Raw genomic sequence first — 16139 nt, forward strand, 5'->3', positions numbered from 1 at the left:
TCCACCCTCTCACAGTCTGGTTTGCAAAATCCTTCCCAGTCACAAGAAGGTAGTGTCTCCCAGCCCACTGCTGCCGCCTCCTCTTACATCCACAGTCTCTCTCTGGCCACTTCTTGTGGCAGACTGTCTGTGCCTCCCTTTGCCATGCGCCAAGTATTTCCTTCCTCCAGCCCTCATGGGTAACGCCACCAGAGCAGGTCAGCTCATCTGGCCCCTGACAGTCCTGCACAGCCTGGGAAAACGAGGTTATGTGCCAGCCCTCATGTACAAAGAAGCTTCGCATGGATGCCTTCCCCTGGCGTCCTCCTCCCCCTCCACTCAATGCTCGAGCCTCACCTGAGCTCCCTGGCAGGCTGGGCCCTGGTTCACCAGGGCCTCCCCCATCATCCCCAGACCGCTGCCCTGCAACCTTCCTGGGTCCAGCTCAGGGCAGACCACATCTTCGCACCACGGGTGTACAGGGTGGCTACATGCTGGTGGAGAGCAGGCCAGTTCAGACAGGCTCTCATGACCAAGGCCATGGCCCCATGGCAGGAAGACACTCAGGGACTGTTCCAGTCTGCAGCCCCATTGGGGGCAGTCAGGGCTGCTAGAAGAGAGAGTGGGTGAGGCCAGGGCCAGGGGCTGGGCTGCACCCAGGTGCCTGAGGCACCTGGGGGAGCTGATGGCCTCACTGCAGGCAGGTGTGATTTGGCCCAACCCACCCACAGTGCCAGTTTGCCCTGCTGGGTTGGGCCCTGCTGCCAGCCCCTTTGGAAGTGAGGACTCAGACGCTTCACCTTCATTTGCCCATGAGCTGAGAAGTTCCTTTCTTTCCCAAGGAAAGCACTAGGCACGAGGTTGCCTCACTGCCTAGGTCCCTGTGTCTGGGGTAGGTCACCCTCCCCCTAAATATGGCCGGTCCAGACAGTGCAGAGAAGAGCAGAAGCACACTGCAAGCCTGCTCAAGAGTATACAGCTGGTGCTCCCCAGCTAAGACAGGGAGGATGGCTGTGGATCAGCCATAAAGGCACTGAGGGAGTTCTACCAAAGCAGTGCAGACCTTGTCTGAGCATCTGACGAAGAGCAGTGTGTCTTGGCTTCTTCCTTGGCCTCAGTGCTGAAGGGGCTTTCTTTGGCACAAAGCACCTCCAAACACCAGCTTAGGCTAGCTTGTATGGCTGGCAGGGTGCTCTAGGCTACACCCACACTGTGACGCAAAGCATCTGTGAGTATAATGCCTGAAAAATGATCCTAGCACATTTGTGGTTTAATGCTAGTTTGCTATTGCAGCAGGGAAAACCTAGGCGTGGTCAAAAGGCAGCGTTATGTTTGCGAAAGATGGCAATAGAGGATGTGGCCTTGAGAAATCTAAGTATCTTGAGATTTGTGAGCTATATATATATGCCTATGTCACTGGCTCTCTCAGCGTCCCTGGCCAAATGCTGCTGGGCTAAGAAGAAACAGAATGGTGTTAATCATTGCAGAATATTTGCATGTTAATAGACCTCTCTGAAGGGACTCTGAAAGGAAAGGGGTCCATGAAGGGAGAGCGGTCTGAAAGGAGCAGCTTTCTCTAAAAACAGGATCTGTTCATTAGTAATGGGAATTAAAGCCACAGAACCCAAGATAAGTGGAGAAGAATTCAAGGAGACAGGGGAAACTTGACAGCTGTAGTTGATGCAGGACAGCATAACAATGCAGCAGCATCATGCTGTAAAGGTCTCCAGGCCCAACAGACGCCTCGCACACCACCCTACTTATTATTTGTCAATGTTTTGTCTTAAACTGCTCAGATTATTTGGCTCTATTTGGAGTCTCTATTCTAATAGCATGAAATCTCTGAAGCCATTTACTACTCACCCATAGCCCCAGCTTCTCTCTTTTTGTTCTGGAATTGCTTTCTTTGAAGCGAAAGGATGTAGCATGGATGCTCAGCTGATGTGTTGATGATCTTTTCATAGACTGCTATCTTTCTCATATAGATACGTCCCCTCTACTGGAGCACTGGTACCCAGACTTTGTCCTGGGCAGGGGAAGGCGAGGCAATGAGATGTCTGCAGAACCTGGCAGGAGGTCTGGCAGTGTGTAATCTAGAACTAGCTCACTTTCCGCATCATTGGAGAGGCAGGGTTGACCTGTGAATCCCAATTCTGCAGGAGGACAGGTGAACAGAGCTGTAGGTGACGACATGAGGCAACTCCGCAAGTCACCCCTCCATCAGTTTCAGAAATGGCTCCCCAAGCCCCTGAAGAGCTCACCAGAACAGGTGGTCCTATGGGCATTATCATTTCTTGACTGCACAGGCACTCCTGTTTCTACCACATGAGCAGACAGACACCGGGCCACCAGTTCCTTATTACTTCATGGAGCTGACGTATTCAGCAATCAGTAGCCCTGGCACTGCTGGCGTGTCACGAACACCCTGTACAGTACAAGCGTTTCATGGGGTGCCACCCCCTTCTTCACTGCTGCAGCAGGAAATTCCCGGCTGCCCCAGCCTTTAATGCTTAGGCATCAGCACCTGGCATAGCTGGCACCAGTCCAGGGGCAGTGCCTCCCCGCAGCAGCGGGCACCAGCACCCGGCGCTCTGTCAGGGGCTGTGGGGTGAGGGGGAGAGGCTGTGAGGGCCAACGGGCAGGTGCAGACAGGGCTGTTCTGTGGGGAAGGGCCAGGCCACCACAGCAAGCCTCTGGCATCAGCGGGCCAGGAGCGGTCGTCTCTGGGCCAGGAGCGGTCGTCTCTCGCCTGTGCCAGGCTTGCAGGGCCCATCCTGCCCTCAGGGCCTGGTGGGTGCCTTTGAGGTCTGAAGCGCTCTCACCACACCCCTGCTGGTGACAGGGCAGGCCCTGGGCAGCCAGCTGCAAGGCAGAGGCAGGTCCGGGGCACTGCAGCACCGTGGTCTGAGCGAGGGTGACCCACACAGCAGCCAAGACAGACCTGGCACAACAGGAGCACAGTGCAGGGACGGGCACGTCAGAATGTTTATTAATAAAAAAAGTCACAATAACTTACTCCCTTTGTCACACAAAGGGCTCGGTATAAAGAGCTCTGGCCTCCTAAGGTAACACAGGTAAGTGAGAGGTGGGTACTTTTCTCTTGTGCTCCTAGACAGTTGCCTTCTCCTGTCCCCAAGGGGAAGTGCAGCCAGCACAGGAGCTACTGGCCACATGGGGCCTGGCACAGGAGCAGCCACATGCCCCTGCCTGCAGCTGGTTTGCAGGCAGCACAGTCCAACACAGGGTGCACATGCAGAGTATATGGAGACCACGGGCACTGGATGCCAGAGGGTGTGCAAGCTGCAGTGGTGGAGGAAAGAGAAGTGGCTGCTTCTTCCCATAGTGCTGAGGGGTCTGTGGAGCACAAAAAGTGAAGCAGTAGGACAGCAGCTGCTTGCAGGCAGGGGGATGTGGGGCTGGCTGGAAGCAGCCCTGCCTGCCTAGCTGCTGCCTCACACAAGGTCTAGCCTGGCAGAGGGAGGAGGTCAGCTGTGGCTACTTGTCACACTCCAGATCCTGGGCCACCTCAGCACCCTGGTAGTGCATCTCACAGAACTCCTGAATGCGACTGCAGGCCTCCAAGATCATCTCCTCAGGCACAGTGATCACCACACGGAAGAAGTTTGGGTACTCAAAGCACTGAAATGAGAAAAGATGAAGCTGGCAGATTACCTGGCATAGCACTGTAGTTTGAGCCCTGCCTTGGGGCCATGTACTGCATCAGCAAGTGAAAATGGTCAGTGTAGGACAGACTTGAGGACAGCAGGGCTGGGTGCTCAGACTGTTTTTCTGCTCCAAGCAAATCTCCCATCTCTATCTGTATAGACGTGATGCTGTGAGGGTGACAGGCCAAAGGACTCTGTATGGACTATGCAGGACCCAGGAAATGGGCTGGAAGGAGCTAGGGAAGGAGAGGGCTGGAGAGTGTCCAAGGCGCAGTCTGTATTTAATGCTGGAAGTGGAGCTGGAAGGAGGTGGGCACAGGGCACAGATGTTCTCAGCCTGTAGTCCATCCCTGTGCCTACAGGCGTGGGGGACTGGAAACAGGGCGAAGAAAGGAACATAGGTGGGAGCAGTCCCAAGCCTCTGAGGGAGCAGCTTCAGCAAGGAGGTGTGGGGGTACATAGCATTCAGGGATACAGCTCTGCCAACTTGAGAAATGCAGAGCAAGCCTGGAGCTGGGAAGATGGTGGCAGCCTGACCAAGGGCTGTTAGTCAGCCAGGGGCTGCCAGTCCCCATCCCTACACACAGCGCTTGGAGCTCACAGCCAGCACATACACACCATTACAGACCATGGACACTGCACACACAACTCCCAACCTGTTCCCAGAGCTCAGAGCTGCAAAGCCCTGTTGCTTCCCTCCCCATGCTTTGGCCCCACAGCTCCCTGGGGCTTTCAGCGTTAGGCTCACCGTGGCTGGCAGGCAGAACACAGACTGCTCCGAGATGAGTCGCTCAGTGAACTCCACATCATTTTCAAACTCAGGGAAATGCTCCATCTCAATCTCAACCTGCAGCAGAGGGATGTAACATAGCAACCAAGGGTACCAAAACTATCTGCAGTGTCCCTGCCTACCCACGTGGCCCAACAACTTCCTAGTCAAGTGCAGCTGTCTGCCCTCAATTTTTGCTCATGATTTGGGCTGACTGGAGTGTAAGACACAAACAGAAACATATAAATGAAAATTGGGGCTTCATTAAGAAGTAGTCATTAACTACCTAAAGCTGGAATTTCAGTTAAGGACAACTTTAGTAAAAAACTGATCACAAAGATACAGTAACCAATTAGAAGTGAAAAGGAATAAATCTGGTATTAAAAAAGAGCTTGGGAGAGAACTGTAGTCAATATGCATTAATAATTCTGTCACGGAAAAAATCCATACGGTCAGAAAAACCCAAACTAATGTTTTGGTTTTAAAAAAAAAAAAAAAAAAAAAAAAAAGAAAGATAGCAAGGTCTAGAATATCACAAACAAAACAAATCCTTGTAGGATGATATAACTGGTAAAATGACACAGAAATGCTTAAGTCTTCAATAAATATTTCTGTCCTGTATTTGGAAAGAAGGAGGCTGTCCCTTTATCACATAAAGACAGTGATATCCTAGCCATTTGTTTATAGCCAAAGATTATTTAAAACATCTCATGAAAATATTCTTAAACAAACCAGGTGAGAGATAATTTGCATGCAGAAGTTCTGAAGAAGCTAGTGGAAGAAAAGTTTTACCAAATGATTACATTTGAAATAAATGTTCAGATACTGCAGAAATACAATAGGTGTGAAAGAATCTTAGAACTATGCCTCTATGCAAAAAGCATAGGCAGAATGATGTGTGTAGCTATCAGTAAGATGCAAAACAGGGTCAACTGATAAAGACTTATCTATAGAACATGAGTGAGACTGTTATTGCAGTATTCTCCAGTTCTGGGTCCACATTTTTAAAACCTGATGAAAAACTGGAGACAGTATGAGACAAAAAAAAAAAAAAAAGAAGATTAAAAATGTGTTAAGAGACTTAAATGTCTCAATTGAGCTTGTTGAGATGAAAAAGGAAATTGCACCACATCATAAAAAGTTAAAAAAAAAAACACCAACAAAACAAACAGGTATGGAAAAATGCAGAAAGAGGCAACAGCATAGCCAGAAGACAGACACGCTAGTAGGAAGAAGGCTACATATTCAACAGGAGGTATGATAGTCTGGCTCGTAGTATAGGGGCTTCCCATTGCCAGCTGGCTTCAAATCCAGGTAAAACAATATTGTCTTGCAAAGTACAAGCCATTGAGTTCTGTGCAGGAGCAAGTGGATGAAATGTACCAGCCTCTGCTATATGAGAAGTGAACAACGTGTTCTGGCCTTCTAAAGTGACCAAGGGATGTATCTACTGCACAGGGCAATGTGAAAATACACGGTAACAGAGACCTGGTGCCAAGCACCAATCTGAAACCACTGCCAAGCACTGGCAATGAGACCTAGTGCGAGCATTGATGATCTGGAAATGGCATGTCACTCTCCTCACTTACCATGAGGTACATGGCTCCCGCTGGCCGGACAGGCTGTAGGCCAGGGATAGCTGATAAGGCAGCATAACAAAGGTCAGCATTGGACTGAAAAGCAGAAAGAAGAAATTTCAAAACAGGAGAAATTCCAGGAAGCAGCTCAGCGAATGGAAGCCAAGCTCTGGACCAGGACTATAAACAGGTTTGCCCACTGCAAATAAAGGGACGACGAATGCAAACAGCATGGGTGATCATGGCCTTGAGTACATCAGGTGTGACCGAGCTGAGGTCAGCAGGTCAGTGCCAAATAACCCATCCCCTGGGTCACCAGCTCCGGCTGCAGGGCTGGGCTACCTGAAACTTATCACAGCCAATATTTCTGCCCCAGTTACCACGTCTCCTGCTGGAGTTGGATTCGTTGGGCTCTCCTAGTCACAGACAGAACTGCACCTTGAAGCAGGGTGGGGAGGGATGATGAGCTAGAGAGATATGACTCCCTCCAAACAATCCATGAACAAACTGTACTGACCTGTTACAGCCTGTTTACCTTGAGGATGCTGAGGGTGTTGTGGTAGAACTCGGGGGGTGTTCGGTGCAAGATACGTTCCAGTGCTCCTTGGACAATTGTACAGGGTCCTAGGATCCTTTGACTCAGTCTTAGAAGGCCATCCCTGATCTTAAAAAAGATGGTGATATTTGCAGCTCAGACTGTGCTTCCCTGAAGGAAAGGGACACCTCCGAGGCCTACTCTCCATATTTCTACAGCTGTTCACACCCCTCTCTTCAGTGAGCATACAGAGTACTAAAGAACATTTGCTTGACTATATGCCAGGTATTCACAGACTATTTACAGTGTCATTCTCAGTTGCATACTGTAATGCCAACAGAGACAACCTTTGGAGCTTCCCAATCTGACTCAAACCAGGCTGGAATATAGCCAATACAAATAAAGCCAGAGCTGTTCTAAATACCACTTTGCATTTCCCTTAAGTTTGGGCCCACAATCCACACTTTCAAAGCCAGGTAGGGACAACCAACATTAGCTCTTCTGCTCACTCAGTTGGTCCTCTCTTCTCCCTCTTCCTCTTCAGGAAGCCCTCTAGGTGGAAGGGTCACTGCAGCAGATGGTTGTTCTTGTAACACAGCTGAACAAATAGCCAGATAAAACACTGGCAGCACTGCAAGATGCTTTGTTCTTACTTTTAAGAGAAACCATATAAAAGCACATAGAGACCACACATGGAGTCCACATGCTGGATAAGCCATGCAACACCTTCAGCATACCTTCACTGGAGCTATTTGAGAAGTAATTAGAAGCATACAAAAAGGACAAGGCATCTATGAAAGAGCAGCAGAGACAAGGAGTGTGTTACAGTGTAAATGTGGGTAGAAGGCCATGTATGGGAGCAGATGGAGTAAGGAAGGGACACGAAAAGCCTAGAGGTGCAGAAAAGCATGTAAGCAATTGGGTGGCACCCATGTGAGAGCAGAAGAGCAGTGCATGCCTGTATCAGTTAAACCCCTGGTGATCCACACACTGAAGACGCTGCAGGGCTGTTGCCATGACAGCAACACTCAGCGGTTCTCACCTCATTACCAAAGATGTCTCTCCTGTCATGAATTAGGATCCAGCCCATCCGCCAGCCAGGGACTAGCCACCGCTTTGCCAGGCCACCACAGGACAAGATTGGCACACTGGTGCTGAGGGTTGCAATGGGTTCATATTTGCAGTCAGCAAACACCTGTGACAGGAGGCTGTGTTAGGGCTGTCCCCGCCTCTTATTGTGAGAGCTGTGTGTGCATGAAGTGTGCATGAGGCACAACAAGAAGGGAGTCAGGGAAGTGATGCGAAATTGATGGTGAAAGCTCCCAGCTTCAAGGTATGAACATGGTAAGTGCACTTCTATTTGGGAAGAGGAAAGGAGCTGGACATGAGCTCCAGGACTGCAAACCAGAGGGCTGGGAGCTCCAGGCATGGACCCAGGCACAGTAGAGGGGAGTAGAGCTGTCACTCACCTCTAGAGACCTGGCTGCCACAGCCAAAGGGCAAGTGCATCAGAAAGGACAGGCAGCATGAGGGTGCAAAGAACTGCAACTGACACTCACCATGTCTCCATAAATCTCGTCAGCAAGGATGGGCACACACTGTCTTGATGCCACTGTAGGAGAGAGGGTATTCAGCCTGGCCACCCTGCATCCTCCATGGGAGCAGACTTGCCCTTTGCTGCAGGGCCTGGCAGGGCTCTGAGGTAAGCTCTGTCCCAGGGCAGAGGGTCCCTATCTTCCTCCTACAGACTCTTCATTTGGAGAGCCCAAGCATTGGAGATCCCTGCCCTGGCTGAGCCTAGTTCTGCTCTCACCTGTGGGGGCAGGCAGCACAGCCCTCCCACTGACAGGCCAGGGCTCAGGAAGCGTAGGGCTCCCTGTGAACACTCCCTCTGCAGAGCCAGAGTGAAGAAATGAGCAATCCAAGCCACACAAAGTGTTTGAGGAAGAGCAAGACACAGCCTCTGCATGTTCTTGCCCAGATAGGGCAACACCTTCACACTGAGCAAGCCCTGCTTCCTGAGCTGGAGTTAGTCATGAGGAGAGAAGCAAAGCCCTGGGCCCATGGTGCTGCAGTGATCGAGACATAGGCAATGTGGACAGACACTAGACTGCAACCATGCCCTAGATACACACAGGCAGGCTCACCTGCCAGGATCTTCTGGAGGTGGCTCTTGCTGAACACAGAGCCACAGGGGTTCGACGGGTTGTTCACAATAAGGCAAGCTGTCTTCTCATCCACCAGAGACTCCAAGTGCTTCAAATCAATTTCCCAGGCCTTCTCTGGCTAGTAAAGTGAAAAGAAGGGGAAGTAACAGCTGAGGAACTGTACTTGCCACACAGGGTGAGGCGTGACAGGGTGACCAGGGTTGCTCAGGTCCTCTTCACCCACTTCCCAGGCAGGGCCAGGGTATTTGAGACAGAAATGTCAGGGCTGCCCCTTCCAGGCCTGCCACCACTTACCAAGAGGTTGTAGAGTTTGACCTCAATCCCCATAGACAATGCCAGAGTCTTGTAGAGGGAGAAGCCGGGTCGTGGCACCAGGATGTTCTGGCCTGGGTTGGCCAGCACTGCCAAGGCAAGCTCTATGGCCTGGCTGCAGCCACTCGTTAAGATGACATCCTACCAAGAGCACACAGGAGTCAGCAGAAAGCACAGCCACTCTGAAGTGCCCCAGCCACGTAGCAGTGACATAATGCCCAGGCTCTGCCAGGTTAGAGCTTCTCAGCCAGAGACAAGTCCAGAGCCTGACTGAAAGCAGGAAACCTCCAACAGCTGGAGAGCTCAGCCTCCTCCTGAGGAGGGTGGAGGAAAAGGGCTCAGAGCAGGGAATGAGAGCAGCAAGAGGCTGCTGTGGACCAAGGCCATGGGCTAGCCTTCAGTCCCACAGCTGGGCAGGGGAAGGAGAGAGCTGGGGCAGGGCCCCCATGCCGTGTGGTGTAGGCACGGGCAGCAGCACCCCGCCTGCACTGCAGCGGGAGTGCCTCAGCTGGGCATCAGTACCTGGGCCTCCAGTGGTGCCTCTGGGCAGTTGTAGTAAGCGGCCACTGCTTCCCGGCAGGACTGGTAGCCTGGGGAAAGAAGAGCCAAACATGGAAGGGAGGTTTTTACAGACTGTTTCCTTTTTCTTGCCAGTACAAGGCTCACAGCTGCTGCCCAGCTGGCGGAAGCCCATTTGTTAGTGACACTGTCCCAAGGTGGCAGAGACTGTCCTGCCTCAGGCCAAGCACGGTGCAGCCCCAAGGCTGGGCCAGGCAGGCCAAGAGCAGGGACGGACCCTGGGCAGGGAGGCAGGCGATGGCCCCAGCATGTCCTGGACACAGAACTTGACAGGGGCAGGGTGGAGGGTAGCCAGGGAGCTGCTCTGACCCAGCAGGAGGCCAGGTGCTATTGCACAGCCTTCATTGTTTAGTGATGGCACAGGGGCAGCCCTCCCTGTCATCACATGGAGTGTCCTGTGAGGCAGGCATGCTCTATGCTCTGTGCATGCTTCTTGCACCAACTGCAAACAAGGCTCATATCGTCTGTGAAGTCAGGGAGCCCAGGGGGAGCCCTGGTCAAGGCAGATCAGAAAGGAACTCAGCTGCAACCCATCGCAGGGAGACACAGTCTTGAGCCCTTCTGGGTGCCTGAAACCCTGCCTGCTCTAATGACTGGGGGAAGCAAACATGGCTTCTGCAGGAGGCTCTGGGCCTCAAACAGATCCTGCAGGGAAGGGCACTCAGGTGTGTCTGGGGGATACATACGCTTGTGTGCTCATCGGACTATTGGTGAGGGCAGCTGCAGGGTGCTGCTGGAAAGATGTCTGTGGGCTCCATATACCTGCTGTGGGGTAGGAGCTGGCACATGCCTTCATCCTACTCTCACAGGAAGAGCTTTGTCAACTTACCGACAGATGGAGCATAACCATTGTAACGTCCTGAGTCCAAAACCTCCTTCACAGCCTGTGTGACCTCATCATTTGTGGGAAGGTTTCCAAAGACCGTCGGGTCTCCTTTTCAAAGATTGAAAAATAGTAAAGTTCTCACTGATCTGTGACAGGCACAGAGCTGTGTGGTTGTCTGGCCTATCCCTGGCTGTTCGCACAAGCTTTGTGCTTCAGAGCCCTGCAATCTGCCAGCCACACAGTTGACCCCACTGCCTGGAGGCTTCAGCCACAGCACTACACTCACCTAAGGACAAGGAGATCATAGCTTTCTTTGGGTTGGGCTCCACCTTCATGCTGTCTACGATGGCTCGGACAGGATTGAAAGTCTTCTTTGACATTTCAGAAGCCCTGACAGCCCATCTTGGCTTCCGGCCCTTCACCTTCCCCAGTGACATGCTGTTCCCATTGGTCTTGAGATGAACATCCAGCATAGGGGCATGATCTCCATGGCCATTCACTTGGATCAGGTATGAGTCCATCCCGAGAGCTGTCAGTGTGAAGTGGATTTCCTGGGCTTAGTTAACATATGCCAAACAAGGGATCTGCTGTCTGGGGACACAGCCCATGACTCTCCAGAAGTAAAACTTCTGAAAGCTGTAGACCCTACCTACTGCCCATGACAACTCAGTCAGCAGCAGCAAGTAGGGCTGTATTCAGGGCCAGGATGGAGTGAAACCCCAGACATAAATGAGAGCACAATGCAATGGGAAAGATAAAGGCACCTCTCTGTGCTAGCTGCACCACTGCCTAGCATGGACTTGCTGTGCTGAGGAGGAGCAGGCCCTGCTAAAGCCAGCAGTCAAGAGTTAGCAGCATGTTGTAGTCACTGCTTGACTGCAGATTCAATGTTCCACTGACAGAAGGTCAAGGCCAGGACACCCCCCTCCTCCCCCAGCTATCAACTTGCACACCTCAAGCTGCAACCACAAGGATCAGCCCACTGTGTGTGTTCACATCCAGAAAGTCCCTCCAGTCTGTAGACAGAAACGCAGCACTGTCTAAATCAGATCTCAGATGCCAAAAAGGTAGTTCTGGTCCAATGTTATCAGGATGCCCTGGGCAGTGGCAGGGTATAGGTTACAGACACTTGCCTCTGTCAGCAGAGCAACAGGGAGCAACAGCCCAGCCCAGAGACCCTAGATCAAAAGGCAATGCTTAGAAAATGGAGCAAGACTGGTACAGCCAAGAGGAAAATCAGGGAGGTGGCACTACCCTAAGCAAAGGGCCCGTAGTCTTGCCCAAGGCTGGGTAACAAGCAAGGCACAGCAGAGGAACAGGTGCCTTCTAGGCCCAAAAACACACACAAAAGTGATTCACACACCCCAGCATGTATACCCAGAGCACAAGCCAGACCCAGCCAGCAAAAGCCTTACTTACGAACTGCTGCTGACTTGGGGCTTTCCACCTGCAGAATGTTAGGAATAGGGCACAGAACAGGCAGAGACCTCCTGAGCCAGCAAGCCTGTTATTGCTGATACCGGCACACTATCTTGTAATCCTGACACAAACTGCTTATGCTCTCTGTACTGCCCTATTTCTCTGCTCCACTGAAAGGCAATTCAGTGAACAGTGGCCCTTTCTTGATGGTAATTACTTAGTGCCATGCTCGCAGATATTCACAACACAGCTACCCCTTCCTTGCTGCAGAGACTGAGCTGGAAGTGTTGTAGTATTGCCTGGTTCAGGCAGGGTTTGCCATCTGAACAAAATTCTCACTGCTTCAGTGAAGTTTGCATCTAGAGGTGCCCCATGCTGCTGCAGTTACTCTGCCAGCAGTGCCTCATTAGCCTGTTTACAGCAACTCAGGCTGATCTAACAGGGTCACAAAGCAAGACTTAAGTTTCTCTGCTGCTAATACCTTCTGGGTCTCCTTTCTACCAAAAGAAAGGCAGCTGAAGAAACATGCGGCCAGGCTACATAAAAACTGAGTAGAGAAATGAGCCGTATATCTCAGTTCAACAGCAGGGCTGAGTCCCAAATGCACAGTGCAGAGTCTATCCCAGCGGAGCCTTCACACCACTCTGCAACATGGTTCTCATGCAAAGGGGAGCTGCAGACACAGGCACAATAGATGCCTTCAATGTAGGCAGCCAGGAAAGATCTCCCCACTTCTCCCCCTGAAAGAAGCAAGGTACTAGAGCATAGCACTTTACCTTCTACAGCACAGAGAGGAAGACACCAACAAGCTTGGGGTTCCAGTCCCTACTTTTCATCCAGGATAAATCCCCTTGAGAAGAAATTCCTGCAAATTCACGCCCGTGAAATAAGCCCCAAAACTGGGCGTTGGGACTGAATTGTTTAGCCATTGGCTCACAGAGAGGGCTGCTCTCCCCACCCAAAAACGCCCTCTCCTCCCCATTGCAACTGTGTTAACTTCAAACAGCTGGAACATGCCTGCACATTAACTCTTTCTGGGGGCAGCCTACAGAGGGACACAGCTAGGCTTCCTGGAGGCCCTGGGCTGTCACCCTTTGGCACCACTTCCCTCAGCCCTCAAAGACTGCAGGGAGCAAATCTGCACAGAGTCCAGCTAGTCCAGCCCTAGCACCTTGTATTGCACCAAGAGTGGATTGATGGACCCCAAAGCCTGCGGAAAGCATCAGTCTGTCCTGACCTCAAAGGCTCTGGGCTCCCAGTGCACCAGCTGAGAGAGGACAGTTTGTGGCATCATTACAATCGGGAGACATCTTCCTCCATAGGCTGAAGGGAGGCAGGCACTTCCCTAGCTGGTGTCTTGGAGGCACCAGGACCTGAAGGGTTAAAGGAAGCTCAAGTTGCCATAGGTTTAGGGGTTTTTTTCTTTTTTCTTTTTTTTTTTTTTTGGTCACTGCAAGGCCCAAGCAAACTCATAATTTTGGCAATTCATCAGAAATGATGCAATTCTTCCCGCTCTGATGGTACTGCAAAGCACAGATGACACCATTCCCAGAAGGCCCTTTTTTGCTAAGTGATGTGAAATCTATGCCTTCCTGTCCCTTGACTCCTGCAGGCCTGGGATAAATGAGAGGCATCTGCACCCTCCCTGTCTTCCAAGGGCTGCTCCAGGTCTTCCCTTCCTGCCTTGGCAGCAAATGGCTGGAGATCAAAGAGTGGCTCAGGGACAAGAGGGATCCTGCTGATCTTCTTGCACACAGACTGTTGATGCCTTCATTGCAGAGGCCAGCGTTCACTGATTTTTGCCTGTTTACACCTGCTCCTGCATGGGAGGAGGGAGGGACCACTTGCATTCAACCCATGCTCACTACACCACCAGCAATAGGGCTGCATCTCCCCATGCACAAGCAGTGGCTCTTTCCCTCAGTGTTGGGGCTGGGGTGATGCTGCTGGGGAGTCATGGCCTGCCATTGACCACAGTGCTGCAATGGGCACTGCTGAGGCCACAGTGGGGGCCAGGGACTCAAGGCTGGAGGCAGGCTGGGAGGTGGTAGGGTGCAACCAGCGGGTCCGGCCAGGGTCCTCACCTCCAGACTGGCTGGCAGGCCTCTCACAGTAGCTTTGGACAAGGAATAGCACCTTTCAAAAATACTCCACAGAGAAATGTCTTGTATTGAAACTGCCTGGACTCCGCTGAGAGCTGCACAGTTCCAGACTACTTTCTCTCTTCTTTTTACTGAAGCCTGACATGAGTGACCTTCATGCAGACCCTCTCCAAGCACATATGGGTTATTGTCTCGCTTACCGCAGCTGGCCCCATCTCTTGCCATGCTGCAGCCCTGCCAGGGTTAAATGTGGCATTGGGAGGCCTCAAGGACGATGCTGCATGTTCTGCCTAGCAACAACCCCGAAGCTGACGCAACCGGAGCTCTACCCCATAATACTGCACACAGCAGTGGGGTTCAGGGGAGGGCACAGTGGAAGCCTGCTTGCCAAGAGGGGGGAAAAAAATGTGGCTCTGGAGACATAAGTAGACCCACTTACATAAGGCTGAGGACCTGGCCAGAAGCAGGGGGAGGACAGTGGCGTACAACGGGGTCAGTGGTTTCTCCTGCTACTGCTATGCCTTTCTCCTCTCTCTGCATGACTCCAGTCCCTCTCTGGATGCTCTCACATGGGGTCTGCAGGCCCCCCCCACCTTGTGGTGCACAGAGCCTCCCGGGGCTGAAGCATGAGCTCACAGCTCAGCACTTCATATTCTACAACTATGGCCAAGACACCCCTTGTATGGTGCTGTGAAAGAGGTGGCCATACCCTGCAGGATGCATTTCTGCCAGCAAGGCTGCTGGCTGTCTTGACTGTCAGGACTTCTGTACCCCACTAGTCCTGACTAGCCTCCCCCCCTGCAGTTTGCTCCTCTACCTCAGTGGCTCTCCCCCACAGGTATCTTGTTGCATATCTCTTCAGCTCCTTCTTTCTTGTGTAGCTTGAGCAATTTTTGTCTCTTCCTAGGGAAAGGAGAAACTGGTGATGGCTTCAATGCTTTTTAGTACTGCCTTGCTCTGGTAGCAGGATGGCTCAGAGTCCCGTTTCTCTGAACAGAGGCCAAGCCAGCAAGAGCAAGCAGTTCCCTCTTCCAGTACCAGCCACGGTTACAAAGCAGGACTGACAAATGGCTGCCTGAGTGGAGCACAGGCTCAGGCATCACTGAACTGACAAACCTGTGTCTCTGTCACGCTGCAGGTAGGACATGCACCGGTAAAGTTTTGCCCATATGCCCTGCACCCCCATTCAGGGTGTGCTGCTCCAGGGACAGACATCCAACTGATACTCTGCACAAAAATCCACCAAGGTCAATAGCAAATAACTTTACTAGTTACCGCCTCACATTTTGCTTTTATTTTCAGCAGCTTCTGTCTGCTCCTTTCTGACACTGGTACACCCCCGACCAGTTCAGGGCTGGTATCCACAAATACACGTGTGGCCTAATCCCTGTTTGGTCTCTGCATTTCCAGTTGAATCAGCTTTTAATAACCAAATATGTGATTTTTTTCCTTTTTCTTTTTTAATCAATTTATTGTTAATCTCTCATTTAGATGAGCAAACAGCCATGAAGCCTCCTTGGCTCTCATTAATTTTGTGACTGTTTATGGATTCCCACAGCATACTTATCTCTATAACACTGCAGCAGGTCTCCTGAAATGCAAGGGACAAACCTTGTCTGTTACAGGTCAGGTCACATGGGCACTCTGAAAATGCACATATTCACAGTTAAATCTGCCTGGTGGTGTGGACGGGACTGCTGTGCCAAACCTACATATATCTGTATGAGTCTCTGATGAAACTGCAATGATGGTTGTGCCTCCAGCAATCTTAATTGCCCAGCATTCACTTGAAATGGAGCATAGCACCTGTTATCTCTTCGCATAATCAGAGCAGAAAGCTCAAAAAAACCCCAGCTAGATTCTACAAAGCTGTGCAAACATTGTGTTTAAGAGCCAGGAAGATGATACAACCCACAGAAGAGGGACTCGAAGCCAGTAACCAAGTGACTCAAAAATATACAGTAGCTACTTTATCTATCTGCCTGTACTTAGGATCAATTTTGATTTGCTCTCAGAAATGAAAATAGGAAAGACATTAAAAGGCAAATTGCAGAGTCTAGCTAGAGAAGCCTCATTCTGGAAAAGTAGCCTGTGTACAGCAAGCAGTTTGCAGGGTGCTCTTGCCAGCTATGTGAGCTGGGCTTTGGAAAGGGGAGCACTGGCACCTGGGGCCTGTCTGATCTCTGCACTTCTTTTGAAAGTGCAACA

General features: G+C 51.3%; 1 protein-coding gene across 5 annotated transcripts; it reads right to left on the reverse strand.

Moving 5' to 3' along the window:
* Nucleotides 1–2935: 2935 nt before the first annotated feature.
* Nucleotides 2936–12746, reverse strand: TAT (tyrosine aminotransferase). 5 transcript variants are annotated; one of them, XM_052797497.1, is made up of 12 exons: nucleotides 12606–12746; nucleotides 10697–10939; nucleotides 10414–10518; nucleotides 9528–9595; nucleotides 8988–9146; nucleotides 8673–8811; nucleotides 8085–8137; nucleotides 7568–7720; nucleotides 6526–6654; nucleotides 6003–6086; nucleotides 4393–4491; nucleotides 2936–3618 (listed from the first exon to the last, which is right to left on the reverse strand). In XM_052797497.1, the coding sequence occupies exons 2-12, from the start codon at nucleotides 10929–10931 to the stop codon at nucleotides 3475–3477; spliced, it is 1368 nt and encodes a 455-aa protein (XP_052653457.1). In that variant the 5' UTR covers nucleotides 10932–10939; nucleotides 12606–12746; the 3' UTR covers nucleotides 2936–3474. The 5 variants fall into 5 exon arrangements, with proteins under 5 accessions (XP_052653457.1, XP_052653460.1, XP_052653459.1 ...); XM_052797500.1 differs by having other exon boundaries at nucleotides 12613–12691; XM_052797499.1 differs by having other exon boundaries at nucleotides 10697–10994; nucleotides 12606–12691.
* Nucleotides 12747–16139: the final 3393 nt, after the last annotated feature.

The sequence above is a fragment of the Harpia harpyja genome, chromosome 9 (genome assembly GCF_026419915.1).
Source record: "Harpia harpyja isolate bHarHar1 chromosome 9, bHarHar1 primary haplotype, whole genome shotgun sequence".
Lineage (NCBI taxonomy): Eukaryota > Metazoa > Chordata > Aves > Accipitriformes > Accipitridae > Harpia > Harpia harpyja.